Genomic DNA, 20,744 nt, shown 5'->3' with positions numbered 1-20,744 from the left:
TCCAGAAGTCCCTTTCAACCGCCACGACGTTGTGATTTCTGTTCTGTGACCGTCACGGATTGAACAACTTTGGAACGCGCTGCCAATGGGCCGCCCCGCGCCCCAGCAAACGCCGCTCCCGCCCCGCTCCGGCCCAGCAGGGGGCGCTGCAGCCCCAAACGGCGCCCGAGAGGCGGAAGCGAAGCACCGCTGTTATCCAAGATGGCGGCGCCCAGGCGCGGCGTGGCTGGGGTCAGGATGAAGCGGGTGGGCGGCCGCGCTCGCCGCGGCGACGGGAAGCTGGACAGGCTGCGGCTGGCGGTACGGGAATTCGTGCAGGCGGCCGGGGACCAGCCGTCGTCGCCGTCGCCGCAGCACCCACTGAAAGGTTCGGAGAGGCCGAGCGGAAAGAATCGGTGGGACGCGAGGAAGGAGAAGCGCAGGCTGAAGCGGAGCCGCCGCCGCCTCCTTCGACGCGGAGATACGGGGGACGTCCCCGCCTCTGCGGCCCGGCCGGCTCCCGCTGCCCGCCCCACGGCTCCGGCCTCGTCCGCCGCCACCGAGAAAAAGCAGCCGGAACCGCCGCGACAGAAGAAGAAACCGGCCCCAAAAGCGTCGCGGCCATCGGTGGCGGCCCCGCGGCCGTCCGCATCCGCTTCGTCGAGGAAACGGGCGCTGCTGGAGGCCAACGAGGAGGAGGACAGGGAGATCCGGCGCCTGGAGCGGCAGCTGAGGCTCGGCAAGCGCCGCAGGAAGAAGGGGGAGGCCGCGTCCGAGGAGCTGCCGCAGAGCTTCCTGCGGGACGGGCTGGGCTACGTGCTGGGTGCCCTGGGCTCCGGCGCCAGCCTCGCAGGGCTCTGCCAGAGCAGCGACGAGGAGGAGGACCCGAAGCCGGGGGGGCGCGGTAAGGACCCTGAGAAGGCTGAGGAGGACCCTGAGAAGACTGAGGAGGACCCCGAGGAGCTGGTGGAGGCCTCTGACGACTTCGAGGGGTCAGATGGGGAAGGGCGGTGGGACAGTGAAAGCTCGTCCCGCGAGGACGGCGGGGTGCTTGCCAGAAGCGAGGCCTCGGACCCGGAGGAGGAAGAGCAGGAGGTAGGGAGCTGGCTTGAAATTATGCAGACTTGCTTTTCACAGTACGCACAAAGCAGATCTGACGTCAGCTCTGCAAAGCGCTGGTGTTTGATGTCTGACCAGTGTGGAGAGACGATGGTGAAAACCATGCTGGGTGCAGCAGCAGCGTTGACTTCTGAGCTTCTACCAAGTCTAAAGGCACATGCTGGCACATTGCAGCCTAACACACAAAGCCTTGTTTGTGTACACACAACCAACAAATAAAAGGAACAATAGTGTCACCATACCAGAGCCAGATTAAGCACTTCCCTATGATCATAAAAAGCCCATAAAACAATGAATACGCATTGGAAATTGGACTTCCTTCTTCCTGTGCATCCCAGATATTCTGCTTGTTTTTAGCTTTGTAGTGCAAGTGGAGAAGAGGAAGCCAAACATCATTTAGCCACGTAGCACTGAATTAATCTGAGAACACCAGTGCAGCTGGGGCTTTTACATGTGGGGGTTTCTGTTGTCTGTCTGGTTAAACTAGCAACCTAAGATGTCCGTTTTATTAAAAGTAGTTTACTTAAAACTTCATGGGAAGGGGAGAGGTAGGTTCTTTTGCTTCTCTCAAGCTGATCATAAGCAATAACTTGCTGCGTGCTTTTTTCCTGATGAGGCTGTTCCTTTGGCATTACTGTATGCTTCTCAGAAAGTGTGATATATCAGTATTAAATTGAAATGTGTACTTAAATTCAAGTGTTCTAAATATTAATTTCATCTGCTGATTGTTTTCTTTACAAGGATCATAATCACAGTGCTACAAAGTACATTCCCCCTCAAGTGAGAAAAGCTCAGGAGGCTTTCGATGGCAAGAAGAAAGAAGAATTGGAAAGACTAAAGAAAATGGTGAATGGTCTCATTAATAGGTAATGGAATAAGGACAAGTCATTAATCTTTCTGATTCTATGTGACAGTGCTCATCATTCAAAGAAAAGTGGCATGGATGTGAACTTTTGTCTTTGCAAAGTGTTTTTAAGTTGGCAGCTGTGTCTGCTATCCTTAATAATAATTATCTTTGTTGATAGAAATTTTTCAAAGTTGGTAGTTATAGAAGTTGAAAGACCTGGAAAATAAATTTAAGATTGGGCTGAATTCCACACAGCTGCTGCCCACAAGTACTAGCTATAATTCTCCAACTGTCAATTTCATTACATCTATTAAAAAAAAAAAAAACAACAATCTTGCAATGGGAGATACCTACTATTCCCCCACCAGTATGCCATGTTAAAATTGAATAAAACAAACTTGGGGGTTTTAGTTTAGTGAACACAGCAAAATAAAAGATGTCCATTACATTCATCTTCTTGCTCATTTTAGAGGAGCTAGCTGGGCTTATAAAACAGGTTGCAAGTTAGATACCTTGAGAATGGTGGAACCGTGCAGAGAGACAAAATAGCAAACACTGAATTTTGTTTCTCAACAGGTTGAGTGAGCCAAATTTGTCCTCCATCAGTGGACAGCTGGAAGAGCTCTACATGGCCAACAGCAGAAAGGACATGAATGAAACTCTAACAAGTATCCTTATGAATGCTTGTGTTACTGCAGTTGCTATGCCTGCAAGACTGATGATGGAACATGTCCTTTTGGTCAGCGTTCTTCACCATACAGTAGGAACTGAGGTAATTCTTGTGGCAGGGACTGATACTGTTCAATGATACAAGTTAGGGAACGTATTCATATTCCACTTTGAGTGCCTTTTAGTTTCTGATTGTGTGTCACTAAATAGAATCTGTAGTTGAACAGATATTCTCTTGCTTAGGAGAACATTTGTGCACTGTATGTATACAGGTAAGAATGACTGCAGTTACAGGAGTCCTTCTGCATCAGTGGAGAAAGTCCCTTTGGTTCTCTTAAAGCCCAGTTGTGCAAATGGTGTAAGGACTCCAGAATGTCAAAAACGTAAGGAATTATGGCAGCTTTCTCAGAAGTTGGGGTTTTTTGTATTTTTAAAGTTAATGGATGATTGAGGCATAATATGTCTTAGTGTCAGGAAGCTGAAATTACAAAGGAAGTATTTGAACTAATTTCAGTGACATTTTCATTAGAGAATTGAGGTGTTTCACTAGAGTATTCCCATCTAATTACATTCTCATCCTACATCCAGTGCACAAACTGTGTTGATGCAAGTTCTTCATTATGTATTTGTTAACTCAAATAATAACTGATCTCTGAAACCATATTAAATACCAGATGGATGCAGTTACACCAACTTCCCTACACAGCCTTGCTTTAAACTTTTTGTTTCTCTGCTTCCTGGAAGGCTGTTGTTAATACAAGTAATGCATGATACTATTATAATGCCACTTTAAGAGGAGAAGTGTAATTCACTCAGAAGATGAAACTTACTAGAATACTGTGTGATAGGCAGCTGATATTCAGACTATCTTCTGTAGTAATGACCCTCTTACTCAGCACCTTTGATGATAAGCATTCTGTTTGTGAAGAAGCAAAATTGTTTCTGACAGGTTCTCAGCAATACTAGGCAAAGCTTTCACAGGTAGGCTCATAGCCATATACAGAAAGAAGAACAGAGCTCACCCAGCTGGTGAAGAGGCGTTTTAGCTATGCAGCGCTCCTGAGGAGGCAGCCCAGGTCCGAGAGATGCTCTCCTTTCAGTGGCTGGTCCTCATATGAGCCCTGTGGAACTCCGCCCTGCGTCCTGCCCTTCTGGTCAAGTGGGGAGTGCAGGTGCAAACAATTTACCTGTGCTCCTTGACCCAGCTGCACCCCTTCACCAGGTGCTCTATCACCACTGCAAGCTGTGTCCTGACAGTTCCTCTTCAATACGTTTGTAGCATTTAACTATGTTATGAAGTGCCATAGGGTTGGTTTTTTTCAGTAAAATAGTGTATGCATTATGCACAAATGCAACACAGCTGCATTTTGGATTAGCTTGGTCAGTGCAAAAGTTAAGATTGTAGTGACTGGGTGTACACATTTGTGCAGTGGGATTGCTGGATAGTTTAATTTTTAGTTACTGGAGGTTTGGCATGCAAGTCAGTGCTACTGCCAGGACTTATGTATAAAACAAATTAAAAACAACAAACAACTAGCAAATATTAACACAATAGTAATGATGAGGAGAGTGGGCTGAGGGGAGTCATGTTTGAACCCTAGCAGTAATGTGTTCATTACTGTTATTTACCTAACATTACTGTCAATTACCTAACTATGCTTTGGTATGCTTTTTAATTCCAATCCTTAGCATTCTTTTTTTCCTCTTAAATACAGATTCTGGGTTGGTTTTTTCTTCAGCTGTACCTCTGACAGCTGGCTGAGTCTTATTCTCACTTTAAAATCAGCATAAGCTCATGCACTGCAAGTGAAAACTTGTTATGTTTGGGTTTGTTTTACTTCACCACCTATTAAATACTTTGGTTTGGAATGCTAAACTATGATGCATGTGGTTTTGAATGTGCAGCTTTTACTGGATGAATGGTTAGCAGTAACAATGTGCCAGTCCGGCAGCAGAGAAGATGTGTTTGAAAACTGTGTGAGCAAATTGTGATGTGTGTGTACTGTAATTTCAGAGCACTTGCTTCTTTTTGCATAGACTTTAAAAGGCATCTGTGTGGCATGTATGAGTTAAGTAACATATGCTTTAAGAAAATGTGACACAGTGATATCTGTATAGTACATCCATATTTGTTGACGGGAACAACAATATTTCTTTAAAATTAGTGTCAGTGTCCCCAAAATGAGTGTTTGCAGATGTCTGTGAAATCTACCAGTGTTGAAATGCTGACTATTGTTTTCCTTCATGGGATTATTGCCAGGTCGGCGCTCACTTTTTGGAAGCTGTGGTGAAGAAATTTGATGAACTCAGTCGCAGTGATGCTGAAGGGAAAGAATGTGAAAATCTGCTTGCCTTGGTCGCCCATCTTTATAACTTTCATGTAGTTCATTGCCTGCTGATCTTTGATATTCTGAAGAAACTTGTTAGCAGTTTCACTGAAAAAGATATTGAACTCATTTTGTTTCTTCTGAAAAACGTGGGCTTTTCCTTGAGAAAAGATGATGCATTGGCTTTGAAGGACTTGATCAGTGAAGCCCAGGGCAAAGCAAACGCAGCAGAGAAGAAACTTAAGGATCAGACTAGGGTATGTGTATATTATGGATTTTCTTTTCTGAATCAGCCTTGCCAAGTATTTGGGTACATGTGTTAATTTACCAAAATGCTTTCTGCTACACTCCAGGTTTTCATTTGGAGCTCAATCATTGCATTTAGTTACTTACTTTCTCCTTACCTGTCTAGCAACTGGTGAAACTAGAGCTGTTGTGTGTATTATGCAATGGATAATTCCTCTGTTTCATCTTACTTTTACACTTCAAAACGTTTGGTGTTTAGCAGCTAAGACTTTGAATTCAAGCTTGAATCCAGATGAATACAATAGGAGTTAAAGTAAACGTCCTTCTCTGTATTTGTATCCATGCCATCTGAATTTCAAAGTACGTTGCCAGATCAGTTCCTTATTCCCACAAAACAGTATTTTTAAAACACATTTTCTACTTCTTCATGAAACAAACTTGCAGCACGTAACTCATACAACTATTTCTTTTCCCTGTAGGTTCGTTTTATGCTAGAGACCATGTTGGCACTGAGGAATAATGACATGCGTAAGATTCCTGGTTATGATCCTCAACCCGTTGAAAAACTCCGCAAATTGCAAAGAACGTTGGTGAGAACTTTCTTGACAGATAGAGCACAGCTGCTTTTACACTACAGATGATTACTTCTGGCTTATGTCAGCTTGATGATGTGCAATAAACTGTGATGTGTAGTATAGGAGATAGTTATGTTTATTGAATACATATATGTACATTGTGTGTGTACGTGTCTTTATATAAAAGTAAATATTTGGGAATCCTTTTAACAATGTTCAACTCTTGTGGTCAAAAATGGCTTTAGTACTTGAACAGTCTCCTGCCAATCAGCCTTCTGCAGAAGAATCTGCTAAAATACATAATACTTAATCAGAGGCGTTGAGGCAAAGTCCACGTCTCTGTCCATGACAGAGATTGTTGAACGTTTAATGATTGTGTAGAAGGAATGAGTCATCATAACAAGTTATTTTTTTCTGAAGATTTTTTTAATGTATAGATACAGATACTGCTCCTAAGTTGACCATAATTCTGGAAGCTCTGGAAACTTTAATGTGTTGCTTTTTTTTCCCTTTGTTTTCATATTTGGGAGCCTTGTGGATAGTGTCTAAAACAATTCGGTTTTGATTTCAGTTCAAATTTGATCAGCTTCATCTTTAAGAAACTAGAGCTAAAGGAAAATTGTTAAATTTTCTACAGGTTGCTGCTTGGAAGAACAGATGGTGGAATTAAATTAAAGATCCTTTGGAGATCAACTTTTCTGTGTTTATTTATAACATTTATTTAAAAATAATTTTTAAGTAGATAAAGTATCTTAAAATTGTCTTCAGAAACACTGTTTTTGTTCTTGAAGATTCACAGCAGTAGTTCTGGAAAAGAAACACAGCTCCGTGTCTCCCTGGAGTCCCTCCTCAACGCAGATCGAGTTGGTCGCTGGTGGATCGTAGGCTCATCCTGGAGTGGAGCACCAATGATCAATAACACAGACAGCAAGACTCAGCAAAAATTGCATATTGGAAAGGTAAGTTCAAGCAGGACTGGTTATAAATCTAATTGTTGTCTGTGTTCTTCTGAATGTTCTTGAGATAGGTGAATAATTCATTTTGGAGCCCACAAAAACCACTTTGTGGACTCCTGTAAGGTGAAACTTCTGAATTGTAAATTCTGCTCTTAAAATTTTTGAAGTATTGGACTCACGACCTTGGTAAGAGCTATTATTCTTGTCATACTTTGTTATAGTTTTTCTCTTTTTATCCTGTGCAATTTTAACTGTGGCATTGCAAAAGTAACTTGTTATGTGAAATGGAAGAAGGCACTTAAAGTGAATTTGATTATTTGAATTCTTCTATGCAATGTTGTCTGTCCATGGGTGGCATATATCTAAGCTGGTTCTAAAAGTAATTTGTTGAGATGGTAATGGCATGGTCCCATACATTAGAGAAGCACTTCTTAAAAGTAATTGGCACAATTAAGTAGATTTCCGTAGTTGAAAAAGCTCCTGATGACGCCTATACCTCTATTGGACAAAAGTTCAGGACCCTTGGATTCATGCTTTCCCGTTTACCGGAGATTTTCATTAATGCTCCTATTGGAGGCTGCACAGAAATAACTCTCTTAAAGCTTTTTTTTTTTTTTTTCCCCTTTCAGGTGAGTTCAAAGATAATGGAGCTTGCTCGTAAGCAGAGGATGAACACTGATATCAGAAGAAGTATTTTCTGTGTACTGATGACAAGTGAAGACTTCATGGATGCCTTTGAAAAGTTACTTAAGTAAGTACTGACTTAGTCAGAGGAAAGCCCAGAGCTAAAACTAAACTGACGTTTAGCTGGGTAGGAAAACTAACATTGCTGGTCTGGGCTTAACAACATGTAATCAATAATGTGATCACAGAAGTGTGTAACTAGGAATGCACATGAGGATGGATAAAAGGTTGAGAGGGGAATCAATTCTGTAAGGACTATTAGGGGTTGGGCAGAATTAACTGCAATCAGGAGAAAGAAGTGAGAAGTAAGCTCCTCTTATTGGCATTCATGTTTAGAACTGTGATAGACATCATCATGTGATTTAAAGAGACTCTATGTTTTTTCCATTGAAAAAATATGGATCCCAGTCTAGCAGTTCCTAGTCTGTTGCAGGCTTACTCTTGCCACCTTGTACATCTCTGTCCATACTTGTAGTAGTGCTCTAGCACCTGAGCCCCCCTCCTGCAGAATATATTCCATCCTGGAGACTTCATTAGCTTTGGATTTGCTCCAGGGTCACTTATCATGTTAAGACCAGTTTCCACAACACTTAGAAAACAGTTTTTTAGAAGACTGATCAGAGAAAAGCTCAAACTAAGTTATTCTTTGTGTCTGTCAGCGTATTAATTGCAAGTCTTTAGTAACTGGTAAGGGGGAGATCAGGTCTGAACTTTCCTGTTGCAGCCTTGTAATTCAAAAGAATTGTTTTACCAGGATGGCATGCAATTATTTAATTTGCTAACCAAACCAAAACAGACTCTGTAATAAAGTCAACTAATATTTGATTAAATGCCACTTCTGCAAAACACAGCTTGGATTTAAGACTGCGGTGGAATCATTCCAATATCTTAATATGGCCTTGTTCAATTAAAAGAAATTAGCTGCTGCTGCTGCAGTTCTTGCCAAGGCCTGGTAGTTCAATTTGCAAATTGATCCTTGCCTCTCATCTGTGCTATTTAAACTAGTATACAAATCTGTATACACACAGGCTTGTCAGAAGAACGACGTCTGCAGATTGCCTGATGTGCATCAATAATGATTTTTGTGCAGCAAATGCAGATAGAGGATGACTCTAAAATCTGCCCACATCTGGCAGAGTATAAGGCAAAGTACACAGAATTGTCACTGAAGGAATTAACTTCAACATGAGCATGCTTTCCAGAGTGTTTGGAAATGTACATTCGTATATTTGATGTCAGTCTCTTGAAGAAGAGCATGAGAAATACATAAAGATGTATTTTAATTGCACTTGTTGATTCATCTGCTGCTAGGTGTCTGGCAGACTGGAGGTGTGGTGAAATGGTGATTTAAGCCATTTTAAATCCAGGCTGCTGTAACTTGCTTCTCTTTCTCCTTTCAACAAAAGCAAGCCATTAGCTTGTAGCCAGAACAGCTCCCTGAAGTGGCTCAACATGTGAGTGCTGGGAACATGACTGGAGCTGGAGTGAGACTTGATCCATTTCATTATCTGAAAGGCTGCACATCCTTACCAAATCACATACTCATGTGATGAGTGCTGCTTAAATCTGATGAACAGGCTATTTCTTAAACTATTTCATAGGCATGGAGACTGAAAATGCTCTGCATTTCACGAAATAATTGAAGGAGATGTAGAAGTCTTAGATATCCTGTTGTACTGTGTTGTGCAATTCAGAATAATGAGTATGTGATTGTATCTACTGTAATCACCTGTATCAACTTCTAAAAGGTGATACTGCATGTTGCTATATTTGATCTGGAGCCTATGATAGTTGTGAGCTTCAGCTGATGATACCTAACCTACTTGGAGGCAGGCTTATGTTGGTGATAAAATATCTACGTTAGAGGTAGTTATTCCATATAGAGAGGGAAATTTTTAAAGTGATGAAGACTTGCAAGTCCATGAGGTTGTTGTACTTCTTGAGCGATTTAATGGTTGAGGTGATTGCAGCTTCTTTGTTGAAAATTACCAGGCTTCTGGAATCTGCACAGCTTTGCAGTGAAGTTATTTAGGAGTTCGAGGTCTGAAAAGAAGTACTGCTGGGTCTCTGAACAAGTGAAGATAACAACAAAACCAAATTTCAAAGTGCTGTTTCACTTGGTTACAACTGTTTGGCAACATGAGTATTTCCAAAATACCTAATTCATGTTAGAAGTGATAACGAATAAGGAAAAGGAAACTGTACCAAATCAGTGACTGCAGTGTAACTTCGTCCCTTAGATATGTTCCAGGTAGCTGAGAACCTGTATATTTTGATCTGAAAAGACTTCTGTAACCAACTGAGACACACTTTGACTGATAGGAGAGCAAATAAATGATATCCAAGACCTAGCAGTTACAGTGCTGTTTTGTTTTGGGAAAACAGGCTTAAGTTTTCACTGCTTATTAGAAATCAACCTAGAAATCATGCTAAATTTTTCAGTTGTAAAACCTTAAATTCTATTCTTTGGCTGAATGACAGTTTTTTTTTCTGGTACATATCTATGATCAAATGTAATGGCAGGTGTCTGGAGCAGCATACAGCCAATGGCTGTTAGACTCAAACTGTGACAGCCTGTACTCTACAGACTGTAGAGCAAGTTCCAGTGAGGTCGAACTTAGTTAGAAAATACATTTGAGTTATATTAATGCCATAAGAAACTTGAGCTTGAAGCAATGAAAATAATTTTGTTTGACATTTTTTCAGATTATAATATTAAGCATTCTTCATTTTAATTGGTTTTAATGCTGCCAAGTGTTTGACAGGCCTGGAAGCTAAATCATATTATTCACAAGAACAGGTGCATTGTGAGTTAGTTGCTGTTCCTTGCCAAAGTGCCTCAGCCCTCTTTCAGAGTGGTCAAATATTCAAGCGGGAAGGCTGTTCGTCCTTGGCCTTGATGTTAAGAGACAGACAGTGTAACTTCTTACTGATATTGTTTTCTTGCTTTTGTTTTGATAGATTGATACTACAGTACCAATACTTTATCCCTTTTGGACGTCAGGGGGAAGTTCTTTACCATGAGAGTGGTGAGGTGCTGGAACAGGCTGCCCAGAGAGGTTGTGGATGCCCCGTCCTTGGAGGTGTTCAAGGCCAGGTTGGATGGGGCCCTGGGCAGCCTGGTCTAGCATTAAATGTGGAGGTTGGTGGCCCTGCATGTGGCAGGGGGTTGGAGATTCATGATCCTTGAGGTCCCTTCCAACCCTGTGATTCTGTGATCCTCTGTAGTGGTACGCTGAGTTGCAGTGCTTACTGCAGTATTTCTGCTTTCAAAGGTGCAAACAATGACATGCTCCATGATGACCTGTCATCTCTGTTTTCCTTTGTGGAAAGCTTCAAACAGGGAGTGGGCTACTTTTCCCTTCCCAGGAAGGAATTATACTTGGATCACTCCACCTCTGTCCACTTTAGTGTTGCTTTTGCAGCCACTTCTTTAACACCACTAATGCTGCAACTTCCATGTTGCCATACCAAAATACTGATTTAGCTTACAGTTTAAAGGGTTTGATTCTATTCAAGAACTTCCCAACAGCTAGAATTGAATTAGATTTGTTTGGGGGTTTTTTGTGCTGTTTTGTTTTGAAGGTATTAAAAATGTTGACTGCTGTGTCTTTTTTTCCCTTTACTAAATTATTTTTATTCTCTTGCCTAAATTTTAGGCTTGGGTTGAAAGATCAGCAGGAGAGAGAAATTGTTCATGTTGTCCTTTATTGCTGCTTACAGGAGAAGACATATAACCCCTTCTATGCATTTTTGGCTAGCAAACTTTGTGGATATGAAAGACGATTTCAGGTAAAGAAGTTTCTACTTTCAGTGCTTTATTGTAGTGAGACAGAAGTAGGCATTTGACAGTAGATGCATGCCTGTTGAGCTCTCATTATCCTGAGGAAAAATTCTCACTGTATGGATATGCATTGGATGCATATGGATCCAATATGGATGCATTCAGTAAGGTATACTCTGAGTCAGCTCTGAATAGAAAACAAAATTTCTTCTGCAGAAGGTTTGCATTCTTGTGTTTTGCACGTTTAGAAGGGAATTGAACAGTCTGATCAAACATTTCCTGGTGAACAGAGGACTCATAAAGAATGGAAGATCCAAAGATTTTGCTATTTCTCACTTAAGCAGTCATTTGGTTGATTTGGTTGTTTTGTTTCTTTTTCTTTTTTTTTTTTTTTTTTTTTTAATATTTAGGTGACATTTCAGTTTAGTATTTGGGACAAAATCAGAGATTTGGGAAACCTGTCAGCCAGTGCCATCTCTAACTTGGTATCACTTTTGGTTCACTTACTAAGGACAAAGTCATTGCCACTTTCAGTTCTCAAGGTTGGTGTATTTTACTTTAAAATACTTCAAAATAATTGTGTGCTCTCATTTACAAGTTCTGTGTGGAATGTATATTCTCTGTTACCTAGATGGTGCTCTAGCTGTTTGTTATCATAAAGATGAAAGGTTGTTCTAAAATCAGCAGATTAATTTCATTGCCTACACTAATACTGTCCTTTGGGGATAAGGGAGCCTGAGGTGGCCAAGACATACAAAAATCCTGAAGAATACAATGTAGAAACATCTTTCTATCTGGTACTCAGTCCATTGAGCCTAGTAGGCTTGGGCCTTGCCAGCATGGCTTCTCCGCCAAACTCACAGTTCTCATGTTTTGTGCTGCCCTTCAGTCCCTAATTCATGGGGGATGCATCTGTCTTGCTGATGTAACCCAGGGAACCAGTGCTGCTGCTCTCCCAAACTGAGAAGCTGCCTTGAACAGGTGATTTCAGTCTCATGACTGTTGCCAGAGGCAGTGTTACTGGATCCCCACTATATGTACAGGGTAAACAAACCATTGCAATCCCTGCAGAATTCCATATGTAGAACATCTGTAACATTTGGAACTGAGGCCCTTTCATTGGCAGGCTTTGGATTTTGTGCCACGCATTTTAGTTGCTGTTGGTTTTTATTAGACCAGGAAGAAATATACAGAGTGCTTGGATTTCAGAATTAGAAGACTGTAGAATTTATTTAGAAGAGTGATTGCAATGTGGTAAGCAGGCAATATTCTAGATTATTCTAGGTACTTCTGAAGTACTTATCTAATTGAAAATGTATATATTTGTACTCTGTTACTGTTGGACAAGTTATTCCTTAGAAACTTGGCTGCTTCCTTTTTGATGGGCTTTATGGAAGCAGTGTGCTCAGGTAATTCTTCTGTGCCAAACCTCAGACTCGGTGTATATGGGAGCAGCAGGTTTGCTAAGAGTTCTGCTCACTGTGAAGAAGATTCAGTTGTTTGAAATACTTGAGCTGAATGAATTTTGTCTGTTCTAAACCAGGTAATTGAATTTGGTGATCTAGATAAACCCAAAGTCCGTTTCTTGCGACAAGTACTAAGCACACTGTTAGTCAGAATTGATGATGACGACATTAATGATATTTTTGGGAGGTAAGTCATCAGAGAGTCTTTCATTGGTAGTAATTTATAAAAGGATAAGAGCTGTGCCTGTTCTGTTTGGAGTTATACACTGCCTTTCTCAAAGGCCAGACATCCACTCTTGAAAAGCAACCTTGCCTGGGGGAAGCTGGAAGGTGGGGGGCAGCAGGTATCACTTGTTTGTTAGTGCAGGTTGTGATATACATGCAGCTGTGAAAAGTATTACATCGAATATCTGAAAGCCTTATTATGTATGTTTCATAGGATTTTCATGAGCAGAGCTCTGTAACCCTGAATACCTTATTGCTTTGCCATCTGTGTGCACCGAGTTTCAGTCTTTGCTGGTAGATTTCTTTAGTAATTCTTCCTTATTATTTTCTTTCTTCTCACACTAATGAGGGAAAGCTTCAAGGTTTTGTTTTTATTATTATTTTTAATGAGCGTTGTGTAGAAGATCTTATTTTTATACACGGGACAGGGAACTCTTTATAGTCCTTCTCCACAGTGTTCAAAAGACATCAGTTATTTTGAAGGGACTAAAATGTTGTCCCAATGCTTCCATTTCACCTAATCTGCTACAAACTCTAAACGTACCTGCAAACAGCCATCTAAAATTGACTTCCAACATTTTGGTTGTAGTGGAGACAGCCATAATTTACAACTGACTCCAGGAAGTGAGTTGTATTGCAGTCACAACGTCAGATAAAGTTAGGAGGAAGTTGTTTCAGCCATTATGCTGCAACACGAGGAATTTCAAATTCAGTGTTTGCTTTGGTTCTGAGGTGTTGTTTGTTTGTTATCTGCAATGTGGAAGTTTAATATTATGTTTTCATCTGTATCTTTACAGGATATCTGACAATCCCAAACTGGGAATGCTACGGGAAGGCTTGAAATTGTTCCTTACCCACTTCTTACTGAAAAATGCACAAGTCCAAAACAGTGATGAAGAAACTGGCTTGTTAAAAGACAGAGCAGAACTTGCAAGCAGAGCTTTGCAAGCAAAAGAATCCAAATTCAAACTGTAGTTCTGTTTATCAAGTAAAACGTGCAGAAAAACTATGTTTGCATGTAGCTGCCAAGCTTGTTCAGTCTTTTAGACCCTAGTTATTGGGAATGAGGAGAGGTTTGTATCCATTTTTGTGATGGAAACTGTGCTCAGCACACTAGTTCCTGGAGTAACTGAAGGCGATACAAGGTGTTTCTGAAGAGAGGGAAAATGTGGTGGGTTTTTTGTCAAGTCCCTTTGAGTATGGGTACTTTGTGTAGACAAGTATCTGGAGAAGAGGTTGGATTCTATTGTGTTGTATTCCTGGTCATCAGTAGTGTTCAGCAGTGCATATTTCAGGCTTTCAGGAGACTGACCACTGTATGTTAAACAGCCTTAACCACAGCCAGTGCATTTTTCTGAAGGAGTGAGCCACTAGATGGCACAAGTACTGATGAGTCAGTTGGGGAACACTTTTTTCTTAAAGTGTTGAATTGATCAGCTAATTCTGTGAATTGTTGTAGTAAAAAGACTTGGGGATCTGACTTTGCCCAGTTATGTTGGGTGTACAGATTATACAGTTTTATGCTCCTTTAACCTGTTTTACTCAGCTTTAAAATTGGAGTTACCAGTCTTATTATTTGTGCTGATCAGATTTTCTAGGCGTGAATAATAGTAGTCTTTTAGTAAGGGAGTATCTTCTTTAAGGGTTTGTTTCCACTTCCCATTCAAATGCCTTACAAATTTGTGTATGTTTCTTTGTGTAACACTCAGATTATTTTGTCACCCCACAACTACACATGAAACTGATTTTCTGAAGTGTTCTGCTGTTCATATTGTCTTTATTCCAGCAGGGGAGTGACCTGAAATGTGGGAGGCACTCCCTAAGTTCGTAGTAAGTACTGTGTTTACCTGTATGAGGGCTGCCAGCTTAATTTCTATGGTGGGCTTGCCTCGAGCTGCTCAGCAGACCCATCAGTTACAGTGCTTCCTAATTGCATTTGTTACCACTGATTTGTTCTCTTTCTTTGGATCTGTTCCCATTGGGAAAATTTTCTCCCAGAAGGCATCTGCAAGGAAGTCTTGAGTTCTGCAGCAAATGAGCATTACAAGAACATTTCTTCGTTTTTTTAATTGGAGCTGAATGTGGAATTTTTTGCTTGGTGTGAGACAGACACACTTTTGGGAGGAGGTCTGCTTCTCCCAGCAGGGAGGTGTTTTTTCTGGCCTTCCTCTTCTGGGGGCAGAGTGGTTAAAGGTTATCCTGGGATTGTAGAGACTCAGTTTCAAAATCACAGATTATGCTTGCACATAGTTTGCAAATAAGAGATAACTAAAAAAAAAAAATGAGCAAAGTAAGATGCTTTTTTTACCCGATTCAGACCACTGGCAGCTTTAACCACTTAGAATGCACATTTTTGCTCAATTGGGTCTTAGATGCAAAAGAAGGAAAAGTATGAAGTCTTTCCAAAATCCATACTAATTAGAAGAAGTGTTTTGGTGGACTGCGTGACGCAGAAGGCAGAATGCTGAGGTGTCCCCATAAACAGCACCTTTGCAAACAACTGTGGTAAACCTGGTCAAGTTTTGGAGGCTGGGCATGGGAGAAAATCCGTGCAAGCCTCTAGAAATTGTGTCTGCTGTGGAATGCATGGGACACAGGTAAAAAGTCACTCCCTCTGGGCTGCAGCAGCCACCCAATTAATTACCTTTTTGCAGGGATTGAGGATCCAGCATTTCAACTTGTTTGTGGTTTAATAGCATGCAGTGCATTGCTCTAAGAAGGTGGTTGAGGCAGCTTTGCTCTTGAAGGCAGATCTCGATCCACCTCCCTGGAATTTGATGCAGCAGGCTGTCCTGCTTGTGTGCCTCACTCGGTGATCAGAACTGAGCACCACTGCCTGTGGAAACACTGCCTGGTGTTTTATGGGTCTGAGCCCATTCCCTCACTGCAGCTGGCTGAGGCAGTGCAGTGCAGGTGTTGCTGTGCAATTAGAGGAGATGTCTTTAACCTTACAGTCTAAAATTACAATTGCTATTTTTTTTAAAGCATACTTGCCTTATTATTTATGTCAAACATCTATTGTGTTTTGTTCAAGCTCACAGCTATTGCTTTCTTTCTGAAGGAAGCAGACTTTACCTGCCTGCAGCATCACATTTATGCACAAACATAATTTTTTTTTTCTAAAAACTGAATTTCCAAGGAAAGCAGCCAAAATCCACTGCATCCTGAGGCGGTAAGGCACATGTGGAAAGGAAAGCTGAGATGACAATACATTTCTTTTAAACCCTGGAGGAAAAAAAACATCCCCAGCAAAGGCAGCCCTGCCAGCGTGCCTCCTCTTATGGCTGGGCTCAGCCCCTATAACAGCAACAAGCCTGAGCTGGCAGGCAGCTCCCTGCAGAACTGCAGGATGAACATAAGCTGCTAGGAAGAGTAGGACAGCTTTGATACTTCCTGCTTTGTCTACCACAGGGTAGATGCTTAGCAGCACATGTACAAAATGCATCTTGCAGACAGTCATAGAACGAGTTGGGAGGGACACTTAGAGCTCTTAAAGGTCATCTGGTCCAACTCCCTGCAGTGAGCTCCATCAGGTGATCAGAGCTCCATCCAGTCTGACCTTGAGTGTCTCCAGGGATGGTGCATCCAACACCTCTCTGGGCAACCTGTGCCAGTGCTTTACCACCCTTACTGTAGAAAGAGACTTTTTTAGAGAAGCTTTCCTGCAGGCAAACTCCTGTAAGAAATGTTCCCTTTTTCATACTAAGAAAGATGCTGCAGAATTCTTAATGAAGCAGAAGAGGGCTTTGAATTGATATAAATATCCCATACCGGAAAGGCGAGCAGCTGCACCACTCCTTACATGTGACAAGCTGGTGGAAAACAGTGGGATTTGCATTAGGTGCCTTTAGCTGCTAGCCGGATGCTTAAGGTTTTTTGTTTTTGGTTTTTTTAGGTATACAGCAGAAAGTTTCCCACTTAAAACTGTGCAGTAGTACCCCCTCACAGCTATTATCACTGCTTCAGTTTTTGTTTTCTTTTAAGCTGACCAATGATGTTTTTCCCTTTCTCTGTTTTTTGTATCAATATTAACAGGGCAGTAAAGTCTGGTTTTCAGCTTTGGCCGGAGTGTGAGGCTGATAAATCATCCCCAGCCCTTCTGGCAGGGCTTTAGCTCTGCACCTGAGCTCTCCAAGTTCTCCAAGCTTCTGAACTTCCCATTTTCCATTGTCCCGCGCAGGGGGGACGATGAGCTGATAGCAGCCGTGCTCCGAAAGCGCAAACGCAAGCAGGTCTGCCCTGTTAGCAAAGGTGTGCAACTCAACACCGTGCTCCCAGCACATCTGGGATCGCTTGGTTTGCACTGTGAACTCTGTGTGCTGGGGGCTGCAGCCCGGGAGCAGCTGCCAAATGCAAACGGCAGAGCTTTCGGCACAACGAGTCCATGAGTGTCAGCACAGAATCACAGACTAGCGCCAATTGAAAGGGACCCGTAAGGATCACTGAGTCCAACCCTGGCCCCACAGCAGCACCCAAACCCAGCTCTGTTCTCAGAGCAGTGTCCCAGTGCGGCACAGCCTTTCCCTCACCCCCAGCTGCCCTTCCCCTGACAGCTCCATGATATTCCCTCAGGCCCTGCCGTTGCCCCTGTGAGGAGCTGCAGTTGCCATGATGCCTCCCCTCAGCCTGCTCTGCTCTGTGCCCAGCAAACCCAGGAGCCTCAGTGCTCCCTCCTCACACCCTTGGCCTCCAGACCCTTCACCATCTCTGTGACCCTCCTCTGGACACTGTAATAGTTTGATTAGTTTCTTATAACGTGGTGCCCACCCAGCGCTGGAGGTGAGGCTGCACAGCACAGAGCAGAGCAGGAATTCCCTCCCCAGCTGCCCCCAGGGTACGGTTGGCCCTTTGGCTGCAGGGCACACTGCTGGCTCAGACCCAACCTGCCCACAGCCACAACCCCCTGATCCTTTCTCCAGGGCTGCTCTCTGACCTCTCATCCCCCAGTCTGTACATATATCCATACTGATATCCAATACATTCATTGCCCCATCCCAGGTCCAGAATCTGATGCTTGTTCTGATTAAGTTTGGCAGGACAATTAGATTTGTAGGTCACTTTTCCAAGAGGCATGGGCGATTTGGATGGGAAGGATCTCAAGAAATCCTAAGTAGAGATGTGACATTCACCATCCACCACTTCTAGCGGCTTCACCCCCTGGAGGAGCTCCCTTCACCCTCTGGTGACACTCATGGATCCCTACTGGTGCCAAAATTTCTTAAAACTCATAGGCTAGGACAAAAAGCTTGGTTGACTCATGAAAACCAGTGCATGGATGGAAGGCTTTAAAGTGAAAGCATTCAGAAATGGCAAAGAAACATGATGTAAATGGAAGGAAAGGTGCACGGCAACACTGCAAATAGAGACCCTTTATGAATGGTTCTATTAAAGCCTGCTGTCAATAGCAATGAAATAGATGTTTCGTTTCCAAATGTGAAAGGTTTCCGAGCATGGCACAGTTTTCACTAAAAATCAGCTTCAGCTGGGAAGAGGGGAGCGCATGGCTCTGCTACAAAGACAAGAGATCCAGATGTACTCAGCTTCACCTTGGGAAAAGAAAATCGTTTTGCTTTCATGTTCTAAGCTTCCACCTTATACACAAAATCATCTCTCCTCCTCAGCCAAAGCCTTACATTCTGGATGGATTTTTTTTTTTCCTTAATCTTTATTTCAGCTTGCCCTGAAAGCATTAACAAAATGATTCTTACTTTCCAGATTTCCCCACCTAAATGGTTAGATCAGATGGAGGCAGCAGCCTGCTGCTGCAGCAGTGAATGGCTTTGGCTTTTTTGTCTGTTGTCTAAAGGCAATATGGGAACATCACAACCCAATGCTTATGGCACAGCCCTTCTCTGGGTCTGGGAGCTCTCAGAGCTCTCCTTTGGGCTGCTGAAGGAGAAGCAGACCTTTTTTCTTGGCCAAGTTTTAACACCTCCATGGATGCTGAGTGATGCTTTCCCCAAAATGGTTCCTGCAGGCAGGAACTGGGGCTGCCCAGGGTTGATGCAAAGCTATCAGAGGCATGTTCAGCTTTTCCAGCATTATTACTCTACTGCTAAAATGGATGCTCAAATATCAGTTCTGGGTGTAGTAAAGAGGAAGTTCTGGAAGAGCCAAAGAGCGCCTCTTCCACTTTCAGGCATTTTGCCTTTTCCCAGCTGATAAAAGACCTTCCCACTCTGTATAATCAATGAATATTAAGATGTTTAAGATGTTATAATTACAAAATAAACAAGAGACTTAGGCAAAGCAGATTATGACCACAAAAAATAGATAGAAAGCTTACCCATATCCTGGGCTCACTCACAAAACTCCAGCAGAGCGGATCTCTAGAAGAGATTCTTTCCTCCCCCCCCCCCCCAGCTCTTAAATAGGTCTAGGAGAGGGGAGCCTGGCTCCACCAATCTTCCGGCACACAGCTGAATTGCCTTCACCTGTGCTCCTCTGGCTGACTCAGTGCTCACCTCAGGTGATCAATCAGAGGTTCAGGCCGTGACTCAGCAGTCCCCATACACCACCCTAAATCAACCAGCACCACGAGGGCCTGTACAATGACTGAGGCATTCCCTCTGACAGATGGTCAGCGGAAAAACAGAACTACCTGCACCTGTCAGAGCTCCTGGATGGTTGGGACACCCACTCCAGATCCACCGAACAGCACCTGAGTATGGGCTGAAGGTTAAAACATGGACAAAATCTATGTTTTGTAAGAACAGACGTTATGCTGCCATAGCTGTTACTCCAGCTCCTCGATAGTGATTAATAGTGGCAGTGATCCTTTCAGCAGAGGTCACCAAGGCAAACGAAAAGGCACAAAAAGCTGGGAAGAGCAGCTGGGTGATGAAGTGGAGGGCAGGGAGAGGTGAGGCTCCAGGCACGTGCTGTCCCAGCAGAGTGCCTGCAGAGCAGAGTTTGGTGCTGGGATGCTCAGGGCAGGACTGCAGGGGCAGCAGCTCTCTGCCTGGCATTGCCCCAGTCTGCTTCTCCTCATACCCAAGAATAAGTGAAAGTGGGAGCTTGGACATCCTCTGGCCTCAGTCGGACACTTCAGGGAAGATGGGCACCAAAAGGTGGAAAGAAGCAGGAAAATCCCTGAAGAAGAGCAAGAGATGGGAGCTGGGGAGGGAGGAAGGCAGCACAGACAGTGGGAGCCACTGTCTTGTGTTGCTGGATTGCTGGCTTAATTACCCCTGGCAAAAGCACAGTGATTAACATCGCTGACTGCAGACAACCTTTATGTAATTACTCATTAACATTTCTAAAATTGCACCCACCTGCTGCAGCAATACATGCTCTAGAGATTCATCACGTCGAAGCCCGGAATGAGCCATCAGCTGTGTGCAGGGTGCTGCACATTGCCAGCTGCTGTTACACTGCAGAAATGAGCAAGGGGAGACTTCCACTCACCTTCCCAAAAAGGTACCGGGGGACTCGGGGTTCCCAGCTGGGCTCAGCCCTGTGCCCCATCCCCAGGCTGCAGTCTGTGCTGCCTGCTCTGGTTTGTGCTTATGGAAGATACAATCACAGCCCCTTACAGAGATGGGAATTCTCCATCCCTATGGCGTGGGTAGGGGGAGGCAGAGCGAGGGGTGCTGCTGCACGCATGAGCACCAGCTGCCAGCAGTTGCAATTGTCCAAGAACATCAGCAGAGGTCCTGTGAATAATAATTCAAATAATGGGTTAATTAGAGGAAACTGTGACGTGCTTGCAAATGTCCTGCAGGCAGTAAAATGGAGCTCAGCTACACATTGAGGAGCTCTGTGGGGCTTTACAAAAGCAAGAGCTTGTTGTTCTCTTCATCTGCTGATATTGGAGAGCATCAGTTAGTTAGCAGTTAGAGGTGACTCAAGGAAACCTGTGTCTTTA

General features: G+C 43.1%; 1 protein-coding gene across 1 annotated transcript; it reads left to right on the top strand.

Annotated features, from left to right (window-relative positions):
• The first annotated feature begins 201 nt into the window (after nt 1-201).
• NOM1 (nucleolar protein with MIF4G domain 1) lies at nt 202-14,631 on the top strand. The gene is made up of 11 exons (XM_042817423.1): nt 202-1,074; nt 1,840-1,964; nt 2,522-2,717; nt 4,875-5,198; nt 5,667-5,777; nt 6,554-6,721; nt 7,348-7,469; nt 11,062-11,194; nt 11,597-11,728; nt 12,730-12,839; nt 13,675-14,631. The coding sequence occupies exons 1-11, from the start codon at nt 202-204 to the stop codon at nt 13,850-13,852; spliced, it is 2,472 nt and encodes an 823-aa protein (XP_042673357.1). The 3' UTR covers nt 13,853-14,631.
• The last annotated feature ends 6,113 nt before the right edge of the window (nt 14,632-20,744 follow it).

The sequence above is a fragment of the Centrocercus urophasianus genome, unplaced genomic scaffold (genome assembly GCF_019232065.1).
Source record: "Centrocercus urophasianus isolate 14NV4802_14NV808 unplaced genomic scaffold, USGS_Curo_1.0 seq_16, whole genome shotgun sequence".
In the NCBI taxonomy this organism is placed as follows: domain Eukaryota; kingdom Metazoa; phylum Chordata; class Aves; order Galliformes; family Phasianidae; genus Centrocercus; species Centrocercus urophasianus.
Note: the sequence above shows the minus strand (reverse complement) of the source record. Positions and strands in the feature narration are given on the sequence as shown.